Source organism: Cygnus atratus, chromosome 7, assembly GCF_013377495.2.
Source record: "Cygnus atratus isolate AKBS03 ecotype Queensland, Australia chromosome 7, CAtr_DNAZoo_HiC_assembly, whole genome shotgun sequence".
NCBI classification, from domain to species: Eukaryota; Metazoa; Chordata; class Aves; order Anseriformes; family Anatidae; genus Cygnus; species Cygnus atratus.
Window position 1 is genome coordinate 8410201 of NC_066368.1, and position 17272 is coordinate 8427472.

General features: G+C 34.7%; 1 protein-coding gene across 5 annotated transcripts in view; it reads right to left on the minus strand.

Annotated features, from left to right (window-relative positions):
• The window catches only part of ATRNL1 (attractin like 1), a 492744-nt gene that overhangs the window by 397537 nt on the left and 77935 nt on the right, over positions 1-17272 (minus strand). For 4 of the 5 annotated variants that reach the window (XM_035547698.2, XM_050711915.1, XM_035547701.2 and 1 more), the window contains 2 exons: positions 13138-13321; positions 10472-10626 (listed from right to left, as the gene is read on the minus strand). In XM_035547698.2, coding sequence (XP_035403591.1) covers positions 10472-10626; positions 13138-13321 — 339 coding nt within the window. Of the gene's footprint in view, positions 1-5853; positions 6199-10471; positions 10627-13137; positions 13322-17272 lie in introns of those variants that run through there. The other variant, XM_035547702.2, reaches the window with a different exon arrangement.

A 17272-nucleotide genomic window follows, 5' to 3' on the forward strand; every position in this document is an offset into this window, starting at 1 on the left:
ATTATCATAATATGATGATATTGTAAATACACTTCAGCTCTCACAACTTCCTTTTGATTTGCTCTACTGAAATAAAACCGTGAAAGTACATATATGACAGAGAGATGGTTTTGAGCCGTTTGCACAGAAGAGATCACAGTACTAGGGGTATTAGAGCACCAATTAACTGTCTATGATAATAAGGTTCAGATGAAGATGGGAAAATATAATATATTATACAAATATAAAAGTTAAATATAAAAATAAATATAAAAGTTAAATATATTATATAAATATAAAAGTTGTGTATTCTTCATATCTCAGGCTAACATTGGCATTTGATGCCTCTATAGAGTTTCTTGCTGCTATAAGTCATTGCGTGTTAACAGAAGCAGCATGTTTGAGCTCATATGTCAACGATGGTAAAGGAAACATTAAAAAAATACTAAATTTTCATCTGATCTAGGAAAAGCACTGCACATCATTTTTGTATGTATACAAACATACACAAATATAGAATGTTTCCTGCACTTAGAAAGTTATTTAAGAAAAAAAGACAGATTTAACACTGAAAGAAAACCATAAAACCATAATAAAGGCTGATTTTCAGATAAGAAATCCTTGAGGGCTGGAGATATAATAACTCCTAGCTTACTGATGGTATTTGTCAAACTGGCAGGTCTTTTCAACAGAGCACAAGAGGAAAAGGGGGAGGGAAGCATGTTACAAATAGCCTTCTCTCTTATCTCCTCCTAGCCTTCTCAGTGACTACTGAAGACTGAACAGAGCATTGTACAAGAAAAATCCATTTGTTGAGCTTTAAATTCCTAATCAGAATTTCTCCGTACAGGTTGGTTGATGTGAAATACAGATAGTTAACCAACCGGTGTTTCGTTGTTATTTTTATATTTTTATTTTTGGTATAAAATCAAACAGGATTCATCCATGCCTGTTATCTTTAAACTTCTGAAGATTTCAGAATATCTAAATCTCCAGACTTAGTGTACAGTGCCAAGAAGAAAGTGACGAACAGCAAACACAGTGTGATTTCCAACATTATTTATCGATATTACAGCCTTCTCTGTGTAGTATTTGTTGCATTAAATCTAATAAGGACGGCAAGTTCTAAGGAATAAAGAATAAAATAACCTTGCTCTGCAAAATATTATATACTCTTACAGTACTATGCAGGTAGTGAGTGGGAGATAAATTCTGTTTACCATTTTGTCTGGGTGTAACCAAGTATAACATATGGCACATGAAAACGTATACTGCTTTTAACAGTAACAGCTATTAAGTAGACAAAGGGATGATAGTTTTTATTCCATACTGGTGAGCAGCATGTGTAGTCAGTGAAAAGTACAAGGAGGAATACGAAGACTTTCCTTCCTGTTGGTAAGGCTTCAACTTCAAGAACAAATTCTACACGTAAAGGAAAAAGATGTGTACTCCTCCCTAGCGTAGATTAAACGGTTGCAAGAGGATACAGAAACGGCACTGAGACTGGATTCACCAGTCAACCAAATTGCGTACATGATAAAAGATAAAACACCAGAGACTTGCACCACGTTTGAGGCAACCCAGACGATGCTAGCAGAGAGAAAACCTCAGATGAATTTTGCCCTGGAGAACACGCTGCAGGGTACACTCTCCAAAGTGAGAAGCCTCAACACCTAGCCTTTTTCCAATCACCTGCATCTATTTCATGCCTGAATTAAGTTAATAAAGTGCTTTTGAATGCTGTACACGTTCAGCACCTAACTGTCCACAATTCAAATTCTGATTTACAAAAATCTGAAAACAGCACATCTATAAGCTATTTTTAGAGGTGACTACTCACCTTTTTCATCATCTGATTTCTTATATGTACTATGGACACCTTTTACTAAATTATTTTTAATGAACAAATAGTCTATGAGAATGACCCTGAAAATTGTGACAACTCACTCCCAAAACTACAAAATTTTGTAAGCAATAGAGAAGAGCAAAGAACCAAAATATACCCTTTCCAGAAAACATTATAGAAACTCAGGAAAAAAAAATAATATAGGCACTGAACACAAGAGAAGATGATTTGCATCTCATCGTCATGTTCCTCCCCTACCCAATGCTGCAATCAAGACTGAGCAGCAGCACCATGCCCACTCAGAGCTGGAATCTGACGAGATACTCACACTTTCTAATAAAGAACTGAAAGGGCTCATACTTCCAAAATATGATAAAAGAAAAAAAAAATACTTATTTTATGTAATTTTATGGCAGTTAGAGTAATGACCCAAGATGCAGGAAAAACAGGTTCATTTCCTACCCAATGGGATTTAAACCTACAGCTTTTATCTCCAAAGAAACTGCTCTAACCCTTCAAGCTAGGTTACTTGTCACTACTCCAAGTTAATGCCGTTCCACTGAACAGGAGAGAAAAGAAAAAAAAATGTCAGAAATAGGCATTGCTCTAGCCTAGCAGCTGGGACAGTCTCTGAAAAAGGGACAGACAGTGTTCTATACTTTATTTCCAGAATTATATCTGTATTTCTGAACTGGCAGGCAGGTTTAGTGATAACCTTACCTGTAGCTCCAAATGTAGTAAAACGTTTATAAAACTGCACGCTATACATTTACTTTACCAAATAGTTTCTCAATTTTAATGTATTTAAATAATTTGAAATGCTAGTCCATTGACTCTGCTCAGTCCTATGTAACTCAGCAGTGCAGCCTTATGACATGTAGAATCCCATGTCAGATTGGGTGTTCTTTTTATGTATTGCTAAGAACCACTCAGTTTAGTAGATTTATATTGGGCCACCACTAAGCATTACATGAAAACCTATTTTTAATATGGGAAACAATATATAATGCATCTTGACAACTTGATGATATCAAATTAAGTGAATAAAACATCTAAGATCCTTGCCAACAATTTTAATTTCTGTGTACAAGTATTTGTTAAATATTCCATACACTACCCACATTTTTAATTTTAATTCTTTTGCAACTATTTGAAAATACATCGTTATGTTATAAACGGGATGAAAATTCTGTGCTAAACTTTAACTCCCCAAATCTATCTAGTATTATTTTAACTATTTTCTATTTCCAAATTTAATGAAAAGGTTTTCTTTTTTCCTTTTTTTTTTTTTTTTTGATAACTCCATTGGGTATTTATTAACAATCTGCAAAATATTTTTTTTCTTTCCACCAAAGCCAAATAACTTACTAATTACAAAAATAAAATAATTTCATCAGATTAATCAAATTCATGCTGCTGTATTGTAGCCACTATTAGCCTCAGGGACATTACAACATTATACTCCAGAAAACACAGGACTTGTCTTCAAAGTAGAACGCATTGGCCATGCTTCTGTCTTTTCCTTCCTTTTTATTCCTAATAAAAACAGCAGCAAGAATTCCTTCCTCTTTTTGCAAGTGAGTATCATTTTTAAATGACACAAGAGCTGAAATACAGCTATAGCCAGGAAATTGGTCTTATCAATGCTATAAAGTATTCAAACAACTTCGTAAAGGAGCACAAACTGTACAGAAGGTATACGTATGGGAGAAGGACATTTTTTCCTTGTGTTCAGATTTCAAGGGTCACATCAGGATAACATTTGGTAACCACCCATTTAACCTGCTGTTTAAATAACAAATCTATTTAGAAGAACAAACAAAGGAACAGACAGAGGTAAGTGGTGCTTATCTGTTTAGAAACATTTAAGCATCCAGGTTTGGGGGAATGAAGAAGCATAATGAAGCAACATTATCACATGTGTTGGCAGTACATCTTTCTTCTATCATCAAATAATTCTTTCTTGCTGACAATTTTTGACAATTTTTTCTCTCATTACAGTTACATGAACTTTGGTAGGAAGGTCAGGAAAACTCTGGTAAAAGCAGAAGCGTTAGTTTTAGAAAGTAAAGGCACTGTACTTCTGTCTGGTTCCTTTTTTTGGGGGAGGAAGGAAATCCAGACAACTAACCACAACTAAACAAACATCTAAATCACTATGAAAGTTAGGGAGAAGCAGAAAACTCATTTTCCAATTCACTCACACTGAACAATTTTTTTTATTATTATTATTATTATTATTCAGATAATAAACTCCTTACTCTCAGCAAACCAGACAGGCAAACATGTTTGAACCAGTGTGAACTGAATTTTAACTACAGATCTAACATGCACAACATAGTCTACATGGTCTACATGTATAAGAGTGACTCCAAAGCAATATTAACAAAAAAAAAAGAATTCCACTATTAAAGGCAGAAATTAGTGCATTATATTATTATGGCTTTGCTTTTCTAATTGTACAGTGATACAGAGGTAATTGCTGCTACGGACTGCACCAGAACTACGTTTATGACTTCAGTACTCAGGAACACATAAAACAATCTATGACAGACACCGTTTTACATTTTCTTTGTGGTAGCTTATTGATAATCCATTTGTAATTTTGGAAGAAGGGACAACAGTCCAAATACATATTTTTGCATGGAGGAGAAAAAAATCTTAATAGTCATTTAAGTTCACTAGTTTTGTGGATGACAAAGACAAGAGTTAAAAGCAATTTATTTTACAAGCAAGTTATGAATAAACAATTCATTTTATTACAAAAATAAAAACAATGTTTGATTTCAGGTGACATTAAAGTTAATCAATTCTGAATATTTTTTTCCAACAGGTAAAAGAAAGAAGCTTTATATTTTAGAAACATTGTTTTTCATAAACTATTGAATTCATGTTATTTACTCAATAATAAACTATCAGCAGAAAACCAGAAGGTAATAAGGCCTAAAAAAGAAGCCTTGCAGAGCACATTGTCTTAAATGTATTCACTCACTGCCCTCTCCCCTAGACACAAGCAATCGTGCAATACAGCTACCACTAGGAGAGGGCATGCAAGCAACTGCCACGTTCCAGTGATTTGGGATTGGGTTTGTTTTGGAATTTGTTGTTGTTGTTTTGGTTTGGTTTTTAATTATTTTTATTTTTTTTATTATTTTTTTGAAATTCTGTCAGTCGTTCTGCCCAAATTTCTAGAGAATCCAGATATGATACTAATTGGCATACTTGAAACAAAAAAAAAGACTAAATACTTCATACACAGAAACTACAAGAAGTGCCTTAGGCATATAGAAATATCTTTATTAACATTATGATTTGGCCAGGAACTAAAATGAATATTGTTACTTTTCAAACAAAGCACTTTTTTTTTTTTTTGATAATATTAATCTCAGTGGTTAGAATCAGTTTAAAATTTTGGTTCTATATGTACAATTAATCAGTTAAAAAAAATCTGCAAACTTTGCAACTAAAACCTCATAAAATATAGTCTAAATGACTTCCTAAGCTCTGGTAAGAATAGAAACACAAAAGATTTAAGCTTGGGAGGATGAGATGGTGAGGATAGCTCCTAGATCCACAGTTTTACAGGGAGTGGGGAAGAGAAAATGCTCTTGTTAATCCCCAGCTAATCCCTCAAATATTTAACCTAAAAGTTTATAGTACAGCTTCGGAATTTTTCATCTGCAGTAGAGCTGAAAACAAGTTCTTCAATATACACACTTGCATATATATACACACGTTTTACACACACACAGATTTTTTTTTTTGATTTTTTTTTTTTTTTAGGTCTTTCAACAGCTTCCCCTGGTTGAAAATTGAGCACTCCTTCAGACTATTAAACCCACATGGACACATCTTTCCAAATACCCATCCCCACCACTTACATATTGCTTATAAGAGTAATTTTGGCCAACTGCTCCGTGTTCCACATTTTTGAGGAAAAAAATGCTATTTAAACTGTTATATTAATTTTGAAAATAAAAATACATTTAGAGAGACAGTATCTTTCCAGTAATGCTAATATCATACAAAAATATCAGATTTATTTAATACATTCATCAACACCGTAACATCAATTATGGTGCAGCACAAGGATGTCAAACACATGATGGGCACTTTAAATCTTCACACCAGATTCACTGACTCAGAATGAAAGTGAAGAAATAGAGCACCTCTCTCTTCAGGCCAAGCCCATTACAGAGAACAGAGCAAAGTCAGATTCTTGCTGCAAACCAGACACAATCTCGGCCCAAAACTGGTTGGTATAGCCTAGAAGATGGAACATCTCACTCAATATTCACAGTGTATCTTCAGGTATTTCTTGGGACAATACCAGAGAGTTCTGTTACTTTCTCTTGCAGGTACTTCTGTGATTACTAGAATAACAGAAGACTGCTAACAGCAAGAAGAATCCGTAATCATTTTCAGCTCATTTAGATTACACTGGAACCCATTTAGTAGCTGATCCAAATATGCTATTTTTACTCAAATTCATGCAAATGTATGCAAAAGCATGTCCTCAAATTTTCCTAACTTAAGTAGTAGTCCTTGGTCATGAAGAATAAGACACCTTCACGAAGTGGTTTCATCCCATGTATAAATGTTTAACAAATTAAGAACTGCATTGTATGAACTTCTTTTCATTTCGGCCCAGTTATCGAGATACATAATTACTATACTAACTTCTGCCAAACAATTATACTTTGAAACAAGAGTTGGTCTAGACCATTACACAGTATACAGATCCCAATGGTTCTCTCTGACTGAAGTATATCTTATTCTTTCCACTTTTTACATAATTAAATTAATAAACGATTCAGAAAACTTCAGGACACTAGCCAGGTAGGCAAACCACGCAGGCAAAGTGGTGAATTTGAGGCCATCAGTAGTTGATTCATGTGATTTTGTTCTTGAACACACACACAAAGAGAGATTGAGCTAAATAATCGACAACCTTCATACTATGAAGAAAGCATAAGCAAGTCAACAGCAATATTGACGTGTCACACTTCCTCTCTAGTTCTATTACATGTTTAAATGAACTTATCTGTGTGGGGTTTAGGCATTGTGAAGAACTTTAAGTCAGCAGTAATTGCCTGCTTTCTATCTATCATGTCTCGGTCTCCTAAAAGATACACAATCCTTATGTTTGTATAGTGCTAAGGAATTGGGAGAAGTGGGGATATAGCTCCTAACGTAGTTTCTCAACTGCACAGCAAAGATAGAAGAACAAGAAAACCAAATTACTTTGAAAGATAAACACCTATTAATAGTAAAGCAACAGTTCAGGCTGATTTTCAGACACACATCTCAACTTAATTGTCATTATTATGTATGACAATACACAAACTCCTTCGTGTACGTAACTCCCTGATTTCAAAACAGTTGTCACAGAGCACAGATTTTCACAAGTACGGCATAGATATTTTATGCCATATACAACTAATAAAGTTCCTTTTTTAACAAAGAAAATTGCTACAAGTATATGTCAAAATGCTGTAACGGAAGAATTGAATAAACATCCTAGTTTCAACACCAAAAGTTATATCCGTAATAAGCAGAATCTTGCAAGGTGATATCCTTCAACTTCCAGCTCTTTTTTATGTATTGAACAGGTAACTGTGGCACTCCAGTGAACAGTAGATACAGAAAAGCCGTAAGAAACATCAGCTAAAAAGAGCGTGTCAACAAAAGCCTCCAAGACAGCCCTGTCACCACTGGCATGGTTCCTCTTTCAGCATCATGCAGGCAATAACAACACAGTCAGGAGAAAAAGCTCACCGATATGAGGATAACAATTTCAGGATCTTTATGGAGCTGCCAAAGCAACTTGGTGGCAAAGCCCAGAGTTAGGACATCAGAAGAAAACAAAAGCATACCGAAGGCCACACTTCTAAAGCCCATTTTATGCTGCAGACTTCTCATTATACAGTCTTTTTGCTGTTATTTAGGTAAATACATGAAGCAATGTTACGAAAATAAGGGCAGCTTGACTTGTATAGCATCTCCAAATTTCTGTGTCCTTAGTGTTAACAAATATATTCAGATGCAGTAAGCGTTTAAAATCACTGAATTCAACTCTTTCTTGGCTCATAGCACGTAAGTTTAGCTGTCTAAGCTTATGTATGTAAACTAAGTTCAGTACCTAGAGAACAATGGCTGGCTCCAGGGAAGATGGAAAAAATCATTCCGTCCCAAGGTTGGTGAAATGAATTGTTCTCTGGAGATGCTTATCTCCCTCCACTGACTTCAGCAGGAGTCTAGATTACCAATTGTTATTAGAAACCAGCCTTTTAGGCAGCTAAACTTAACTGAGATGAATGTCTCCAAATAGTTATTTCACATTAGTATGAAAAACAGTAAGCATTTTCATGGATAATAAAAAGCTGAAGCAAACTATCCATAAAACTATGTCACATATAATGAGATATAATCAAAAGTATTCCATAGCCCAACTTGAACGTAAATAGTATAGGCTATATCTCTAGGATTCAGCTGGTTCCCAGATGGCACCCATTTTTTACAAGATGCAGCACAACACTCATTTGCAAGGTATCTAGGAAACGTGATACTGATAACATAGTATATTTTGTCTTCCAAGCTTTGTTCAAAAGCTCATGATACATGTAAAATTCTGAAATATACTCATTCTACATTTATCTAATTCTTAGTAAAATAAATATTCACTATTTTCTGAAAATGTCTGTATCTAATGTGTACCATGAGTCTGTGTGTTTAATTTGGCCAAATGAATAATACAGAAGATTAAGCCTGTATCAAATCAATCTTCACGGATTTATAATTTTTTTTTTTTTTTTTTTTTTTAAGAGTAATTACTACATCTGTTTCTTTTGTACTTCACCAGCTTGATAATGCATGGAAAATGGGACTTGTAAGAAAACAAAAATACCATATTAAATATTGAAATCAACTTGAAAAACAGATATATCATTGAACCTTAAGAAGAGTGTACTACATTTTCATGAAGTAGAATGAAAATGCCCCGCTGTGTGAAAGTCCAAAACACACACTTATTCAGATCCTCGGATTCATACTCTCAAGTCCACTTTAAATAAATAAACGTATAGCAATAAGTAATATTATCCTTTAAAATGAAGCGATGGAGCTCTGTTTCATTAAAAAATAAAACCAGATGTAAACTGAAATTGAGGCAAAATCAATAGCTCACACCATCAGATACCTACAAGAAACTATGGAATATGCAATACAGGGGTACAGTCAAAAAACTGAGCTGTACTGAAAAGGCTTTATGCACTTGCTTAGTGAACCATCAGGAAGTAGCACATACGTTCCACGTGATAAATTTACCAATTATTTTCTTATGCACCATAAGAAATAACATTCTTATGAACACATGCAGAATGGTTGATAGATACACAAACCCATAAAGAGGCATCAACTACTCCTATAAAAAGGACCATGTCTCACCCTTTGTTACAACTATAGCCAGACAATAAACAATTGCCAACAGGAGATGCCATCACTACCCACGTTATTCTCAACAGGACCATGTGCAAGTATTTCCCAAACTGCTCTAACATTTCCCAATTTTTAGTTCCCTGGGTGAAATTATTTACTTCAACTTTTGAAGCTTCAGTCAGTGGGAATGAAGCCTGTATTCTAACACCTGTACTGCATACTAGTAGCTTTGGTAGTTCAGAAAACTGAACTTCTTGCATCTCATAAAACTAAGAAATCACAAGTAGCTTAGCCACTTTCATTGCACTGTTGTCCATGGAAACAAAGCTCATCCTTAACATAACAGTGCAAAAGCATCCTATAGTTCTATTATCACCCTGATTCACTTAATGTAGTTATCCCATTAGTCTGTACTGAGGAGTTGCCCCCATAACTCCACTCCCACTCAGCAAGACTGCTCATTCTAGATTGTGGGTGAGGTTCAGTTCCAACTGAAACAGACATTTATCAAGCCACTCATCCTGATCGAATAACGCTTTTTCGGTCTCAAAGGTGGGAAGCTTAATTAATATTCTCATCTGAAATGTATGGGGATGGAAGCTGGTGAGAGCAACTTGTCAGAGGAAGATATCCAGAAAAATCCATGCATCTCCACTATCATCCCCAACCTGTCTCTGTATCTCTCATTTTCAATCGTGGCACTCCAATATAAGCACTAAGCAACATGTTTTCCAAACTCCCCTCAATTCCAAACCTTTTAAGGAACTTCTCAAATGTTACTTGGGTGAAAACATGTTCTTAAATTTCCATCATTGTCCTTCATTAGTACTACGTAGGTGTTAGGTATGAAAAATTAACTAACACTTGATATTTATACGCACTAGACTGTCCTTTCAACACATTTCAAAAACAGTGAAATGCATGAACTTTCACAATTCATTTAGTAATATCTGTAATTCATAAGAGAACATGATTTTTTTTTTTTTTTAAATGTGCTTAATTTTAGCTAGTATGCTTTGTCCCACAAATCAAAACCTTAAGACTGTTATGAAACAAAGAAAGGTCTGGCCTTAATTTTACAGTATAATTTTTAAATAACTTTGACGTGTTTGTGATCAAGACATTAAAAGAGCATGCTAGCTGGACTTGAGAAAACAGCACTATGTTGTTTAAAATTCCAATGACCAAAAATAGAGTACGAATACATACCTACGTCATATGCAAGAAAGTCAGCAGAAAAGCACTTCGCACCGTTACTCAGGGAAGTATCATTATGAGTATTCCCACCAAAAATGAGCATAGCTCCATTGATTAAGACAGCTGAATGAAGGTACCTTGCAAAACCACTCTCTTTCAAAATAGTCCTGCAAAGTATAAGAAAAAAGTAATATATATTAACATGCAAAAAACTATATATTCACACATACACCGAGAAAGTTTATAGATGGAAACATTCATGGATGGAAAAAATATATAATACAATGGAAATTAAAGCTATATTCAGTAAATATGATAAAATATATTCATTGTTTTTAATATTATTAATTCATTGATAATATATTTAGTATTCATTTGAGAAAGAATTGCATTTAAAATCAGTGACAACCTCACTATAGATTTCTTCACATCTTTTGCTTTACCCTGTTTCTATAGCTCCTACCTTCTAATTTATATTAATTGCTATATACAAGGCTCTGTCTTGACTGTCCAGCCCTGCAACTGTTTACAAATACTTGTCTTAGTGACTAAAGGCCTAAAGAGTTTGTACACTGTCTTGGAGGAAGACAAGGACTCTGCTCTCCATAGGGGTTATATTAGCAATCCCCACAGTTATTTCAGCTACTCAGTTTTCTACTTTAATTGTGCTGCCCCAGTCCCTGTTCCCACATACAGATCTCTTCTATAGATTTCTTTCCATTTTTGCATATTATTTGCTCCTACTGATATCAGTCACATTTTCCCCAAGATTCAACAGAAGTGTAATATGGATCAAGTTTGTTAATTCGCACACAATTTTCACTATTTATAATAAAAGCATCACTGATGAGAGCAACCTTCAGAACTCTCCAACACATGACAACCTTACGCAAATCATGCATCTCAGCACACTTTACACTGAATTCCTAATTTATGCACATATGCATGTATTTGCAAACATTAGTTCTGGTTAACTATATTCATGCCAAGTGTTGCATTTAGCTGCATGATGTTATAATGGCAATAGAAATACCCAGAAGCAAGTAGGTGCTTCCACAGTTTCAAGTCATTATCTAAGCCCAGCACAACATTGCTCCCCATTACCAACTGCAACATTATGCAAATAATGCAAAGCCATGCAGGTATTACAAGCACTGTAATTCTTCATGATGTATTAGAAATAACGTTCACATCAGGAAACAACACATTGCCCCCCCCCCCCGCATCTTAAGAAACAAAGCTTATGCTTAATTAATATGGAGAAATGAAAACCCATGTGCCACTGAATAAAACAAGCAATCAGATTTGACTGCCAAGACCATAGAACAACCTATGTGGCTGACAGCCACATCAGACAGAGGAGAGAAATAGAGACAGTGAGCACAAACAAATGCATGCATGAAAACAAAAAACAAACAAAAAAAAGAAAAAAGGGCATATGTGCATTTGAAATCAGTTGTGATACTATCTCTGCCTTGTGCACTGCCCCACCAGTGATGCATTCAAGCTCAGCTGCCTCAGTGAACATTCTGAATACTGACTATAAGCTCACTGATACAGGAAGCAAAGATTTTGTTCCTATGTAATAGTGTCTTTGTCCCATCCTCTCAACCAGTTTTCAGTCCCATAGTAGGGCTTTGAGTGAAGGAATATTCATGAAACAAATACAACTTAAACTCTTTACAAGCTGTGCAGAATGCCACATTAGTGTAAGTATAGAAGCATTCATCATAAGTTATTAAAGTAATAATGAATAATAATATTCAAATAACTTATTATATTGCTGAATAGACTTTTGAAGGATACAATATCTCTTTGATCCATGAATATAGAGTAAGACAGCGTTAAAATTCTAGCAATTTAAAAATATATAAAAGTAACCAAAAAAATTTAATGCTTCCAGCTACCACGAACTAGTAGCATTCAAAATAAAGAGCCTCAGTGAAATCAAACCCACATATTTCTAACAGGCTGATCTGGGAGCAAGTCTTGTGTGCTTTAAGTTAAGCCATTAGCGCTCAAGGCAAACACTCAATTGCAAGACTACAATGTTCTAAGTAACAGAGATCTTGATCTCAAGTCATCTTTAAGGTAAGAAATTAAAAAAAAAAAACTTAAGGTCAGCTTGCATATATAACACATATGGAGCATTCACAAGTTAAAAGAAATTGACGGACAAGGAACTGAGAAAAATAAAAAAGCCACAAAATGAATCACTAGGTTCCCTATTCAGTCAAAGGAATTTTTCTCTTTTCCTTCAGATAATTTTGTGAAAAATAACTTTCCATAGTTCTTGGAGTTCTCTACTTATTTACATAACTTGTACATGAATGTGCATCAGCCATACATTCATATCATGTGGTAGTAGCACATGTACTATTTCTGTGTGCTGGTTATGTCTGAATAGAACAATCTTTTCTTAATTTATATGCATATATTTAGAATATATGCAAAGCTTCCTCCCTACCGTTGCTTTGGTGTGTAGCTCCATTAATCCGCTGGCTCAAAGCCTAATCCCTTGCCACAATTCTTTCATTTTGTTGCAGAGAACGTACTGTTCTGCAACATGCAAAGGACATGGAGGCTCCTACGTGACTTTACTAGAAGCTTCCTTTATGCTTATGGGTTTTTATAGAGTGAGAAATAACTTAGTTTCCTCTATTACAAATCTGACTTACCATGTTCTAGTATTAACTTCATATTTGTAAAGATCATCAACCAATCCGTATTTATTACCAGGTAATGCTTTGTATCCGCCATGGACATAAACAGATTTTGTCAGTTCATCATAGACACTAGTATGGCCATATCCACCTTGTACAATCGCTCCTTTCGTTTCTGGTACAAGCCAAGAATTTGACCCTGGAAAAAACGTACAAAAGACATAGGTTTCAGGCTTACTATTACTAAAACACCACACTGGACATTCTAAGTATGCAGGATCATTTTCAGTCTAATTCTAAAAACAGCAATAACTAGCGACCCCTTTTAAGTAATTTTACACCAACGTATCAAATATTTGCAATTGGATACTATTATTAGACTGCTATAAGCCATTCTTAATTAAATCACAAACACATGGTTGTTACAGGTACCAGACAGCATCTCATACTCTCCCCAAATGCTCAGTTCAGCGCACACACACAAAAAAAGAGATCAAACTTTTTGGAAAATATGAAACAAAGAGTTAAGATTCATTATCTTCTAACCATAATCTAGTCCCACCAGAGATGGCCCATGAGAATTAAGCACTCCAGCTGTATGAGGAACACATGTACTCAGTAGTGAGGAAACCAGGTGGAGAAGCCTGGCAGTAATTGAACTGCTATGATTTGTGAGCTCACAGAAACATTTAAAAGAAGGTAGCTCTAAGGGTACATGGATACAGACACTTTGCTGGGGAATTGTAAAACGACTAAGCCAAAATCAGTCTTTAACTACTGTTTATTAGTTATTTAACTGCAAATATTCACCTGCTGGAAACTCACAAAAGGATTTGATAGTAGCTTTTTAAACTGGCATTTAAGTCTACCTTTTACATAACATCATCAATAATTGCAGAGACAGCAAATAAAACCATTCACAAAAGCTGTTACAAGTGAAGACTAAAACACAATAGGAAAATATTTTGCTATAGCACTGAAAAAGGTAGAGAGATTGAATAACTTGTTGCCTACAGCCCTGAAATCTTCCCCCCACCACCTTGCCAGACGATGTTAGGAGCCACACAAAGAGCAAGCCAGGAGATAGGTATTCTTGGAGTAGCCAGCCTATTCAAAAGACCATATGATAAAGAGGAAGCCAATTCTACACATGTAAAATGGAAAAAATAATTTGCTTACAGCCTCTTGAAGATTATACCAGAAGAATACAAAATGTGGACAAGGACTTCCCAAATGGCATAGTCTTTTCCCAATTCTTAGCCTAAATTGGCTGCCTTTATAAAGTTACTTATCCAAGTGTAGCACACAACACCATACATCCTGCTTCATCTGAGAGTTTAAATTCCTTTTCAATTTTTATCTGATATTATGTAGGCAGTTTAAGATTACCTCTTTATCCTAAGTCTTCTGTTCAGTGAAAAGACTTGCAACTTTCCAGTTATTACAGTTGCTATGCTACTTTCATTAAACAGTTTCCTGACACTGCTTCTATAAGCAAGTTACATTTTTCAGTGACAAAATACAATTCTATGAAATGCAAGACAGCACTTTTATTCCTAAATGCTTATATCAAATTATAAAGTATGGATTGAACTGGAAGATATGTGCTGATTTTTTTGTGTATGTATAAATGAACATATTTGTGTAATATACTAGTTATACCTGATACCATACATTTACATTATTAATATGTACTGCAATGTAACTTCTATTTTATTCTAATCTCCATTTTGGATGTTATCAAGCTATTAAGAACTGCAATTCTGAACACAAATCAACAAATTTATGCCAATAACACTGCATTTTACATACGTATTACCTTGTCAACAAGTAGGGTTACTTGATACAATTTACATACGGAGGTTGGTGAGGAGTCAACCTGCTGATATACCTTCCTATCACCAATTCCATCCTTATTTCTTGATTTAAATACCAGTCCAAAAGATCAGCATATATGCTTTTCAGGGAAAAAAGCTACTACTACACACTGTCAACATCGTCATCAGTTTATTTACATAAAATATTTTGTATTCATATCTGACTAGTTCACATAACACCTAGAACATTTTCACAGTAAAAATTGCACATTGAATACTCTCCGTGACTTGCACAGAAACATGAATAGCTGTTCCTTCCTGTATATTTAAAAAAAATGTTATGGATAACTAAGTTTGAGAAAGGTCCAGTGGCATCCTTCTGTCAAAAGGAGTATTACAGTTTCTGCTTCTTTCTAAAATTTAGTTGAACTGTCTGAACTTTCACTTTGAAAACTGCAAAGCAGATATGCAGGTTTGATCTCTTTTGTGCTTCAGCATCTTGAATACTGAACCATTCAGTACAGAAAATAGTTTCTTAAACAATTCTGGCTGAATTTAAAGACATTGCTATGCAGCATACGATCTGATCTTTTTCTTTTTTAAACTACTCATCAACATGGATCTTCACTTTTTTTTTTTTAAACACAAACATCCAATCATCAAATGCATTTTCATAACTCTCCTCATACTCTAAACTCAAACACATCCCACTCTTTTGAACATTGGGTCAGTGGAAATGCTTGGTTGACCAAACCGATCATGCAAAATTCTGCAACCTCAACAGCCTGAAAATCCTCATTAGCCTAGAACTGGCAAGATTACTACTCCAATTCAATTTATACTTTAAATACAAAAGAAGCTGGGGTGTGTTTGTGTGTGTTAATTTCCCAGATATCAATTTTGTACATCTAATGGACAGTGCAAAACTTATAATTTTTTGAAATCACATAAAAAGTAATTCCAGTAATAAGGGCTTCTAAATTTGATTTTTGATTTGAATCTTTATAATAAAGATGACATTTCTCCATCAACATCTGGGGAATTTTCAAGAGATCTACCACACAGTTTCTCTTTCAATGCTCGGACAAGTCATTACAATAACTTTATTTAAATCTGTCATCAGATATTTAAATCTGTCAGACATTAAACAGATAGATATGGCTATGTGCTGAAAAAAAAGTGGCCAGAATATTGCAAAAAAATTAAACTTTTATGTCCAGTTTTGTACAACCATTTCCAGGAGACTTATGAAGCAAAAGAATAAAAAGAATTTTCATGTACTATAGCTGGACATATGACTCCATTCCAAAATTTTGATGAACACAGTGAATGAAACTGGAGATCTAGAAGCAAGCACTTTAAACTAATCTGGCTACATATGAATAAAAAACAACAAAATTTAGTGTTGACAGTAGAAGGAGTAGTGCTGAAAGCAGAAGGAGGAGAGAGGAAGGAGAAAGGAAATGGGGGCCTTAACCTGGCCTCAGTAACATGCCAAGGTTTAGAACAAAGCTTTTGTTGTTGTTGTTGTTTTTTCCCCCCAAAAAAATAAATGAAAAAATAAATGTTAAAAATAATGGCAAACTGGACAATCTAAATGTACCAAACTGGTTACATCATATTTAAAAAACAATTACCTACAAAAGAAAGCATAGGTGGTTTCAATAACTGGACTTCAGTAATGTCTTTATACAGTGCCACAATGGGAAATTAGTAACCAAGCCATTATAACAGAAGGTGACTTGGGCACCAGAGAAGAATCAATACACAATGTTCAGAGGTGCTGGAATTACTAACCAGCCTTCTAAAGGATCAGAATTAGTGCATTTTACAGCACTCACAAATTTAAAATATGGTAATTGAAAAAAAATTAGACAATTCAAAAAAGCAGCAGAATGACATTCAGAATGAATTGATGATCTTGGCTATCAGAAAAGGAAAAAAAAAGATCAAAATTCAACAATACATTGAAGATATTGAGCACTGGGATTAATAACAGGAGCTTCTATGAAACTGAAGCTCATCAGTTGATGATGACAGAGAAGAATGAGTAGGTGCACCGCTTCATCAGAGAAAGTCTATGAGCCATTAACGGCTTTCTAAAGGTAGCAGTACAAATGTCATTTTACCACATACCAAGTGAGGTGTTCCCAATAAAGCAAGACTAAGGTTACTTAGCCAGGCATTGGTGAAATTGCACCTAGAATATCCCACAGGCTTTTCTAATCATCCACATTCAAGAAAGGTCAACTCCTTGTGCAAAGGCTGCAGAGATGAACTATTAGAATGAGAGAGGAATAGATGATACTGCCTTAATTAGGCTAGCAAAAACG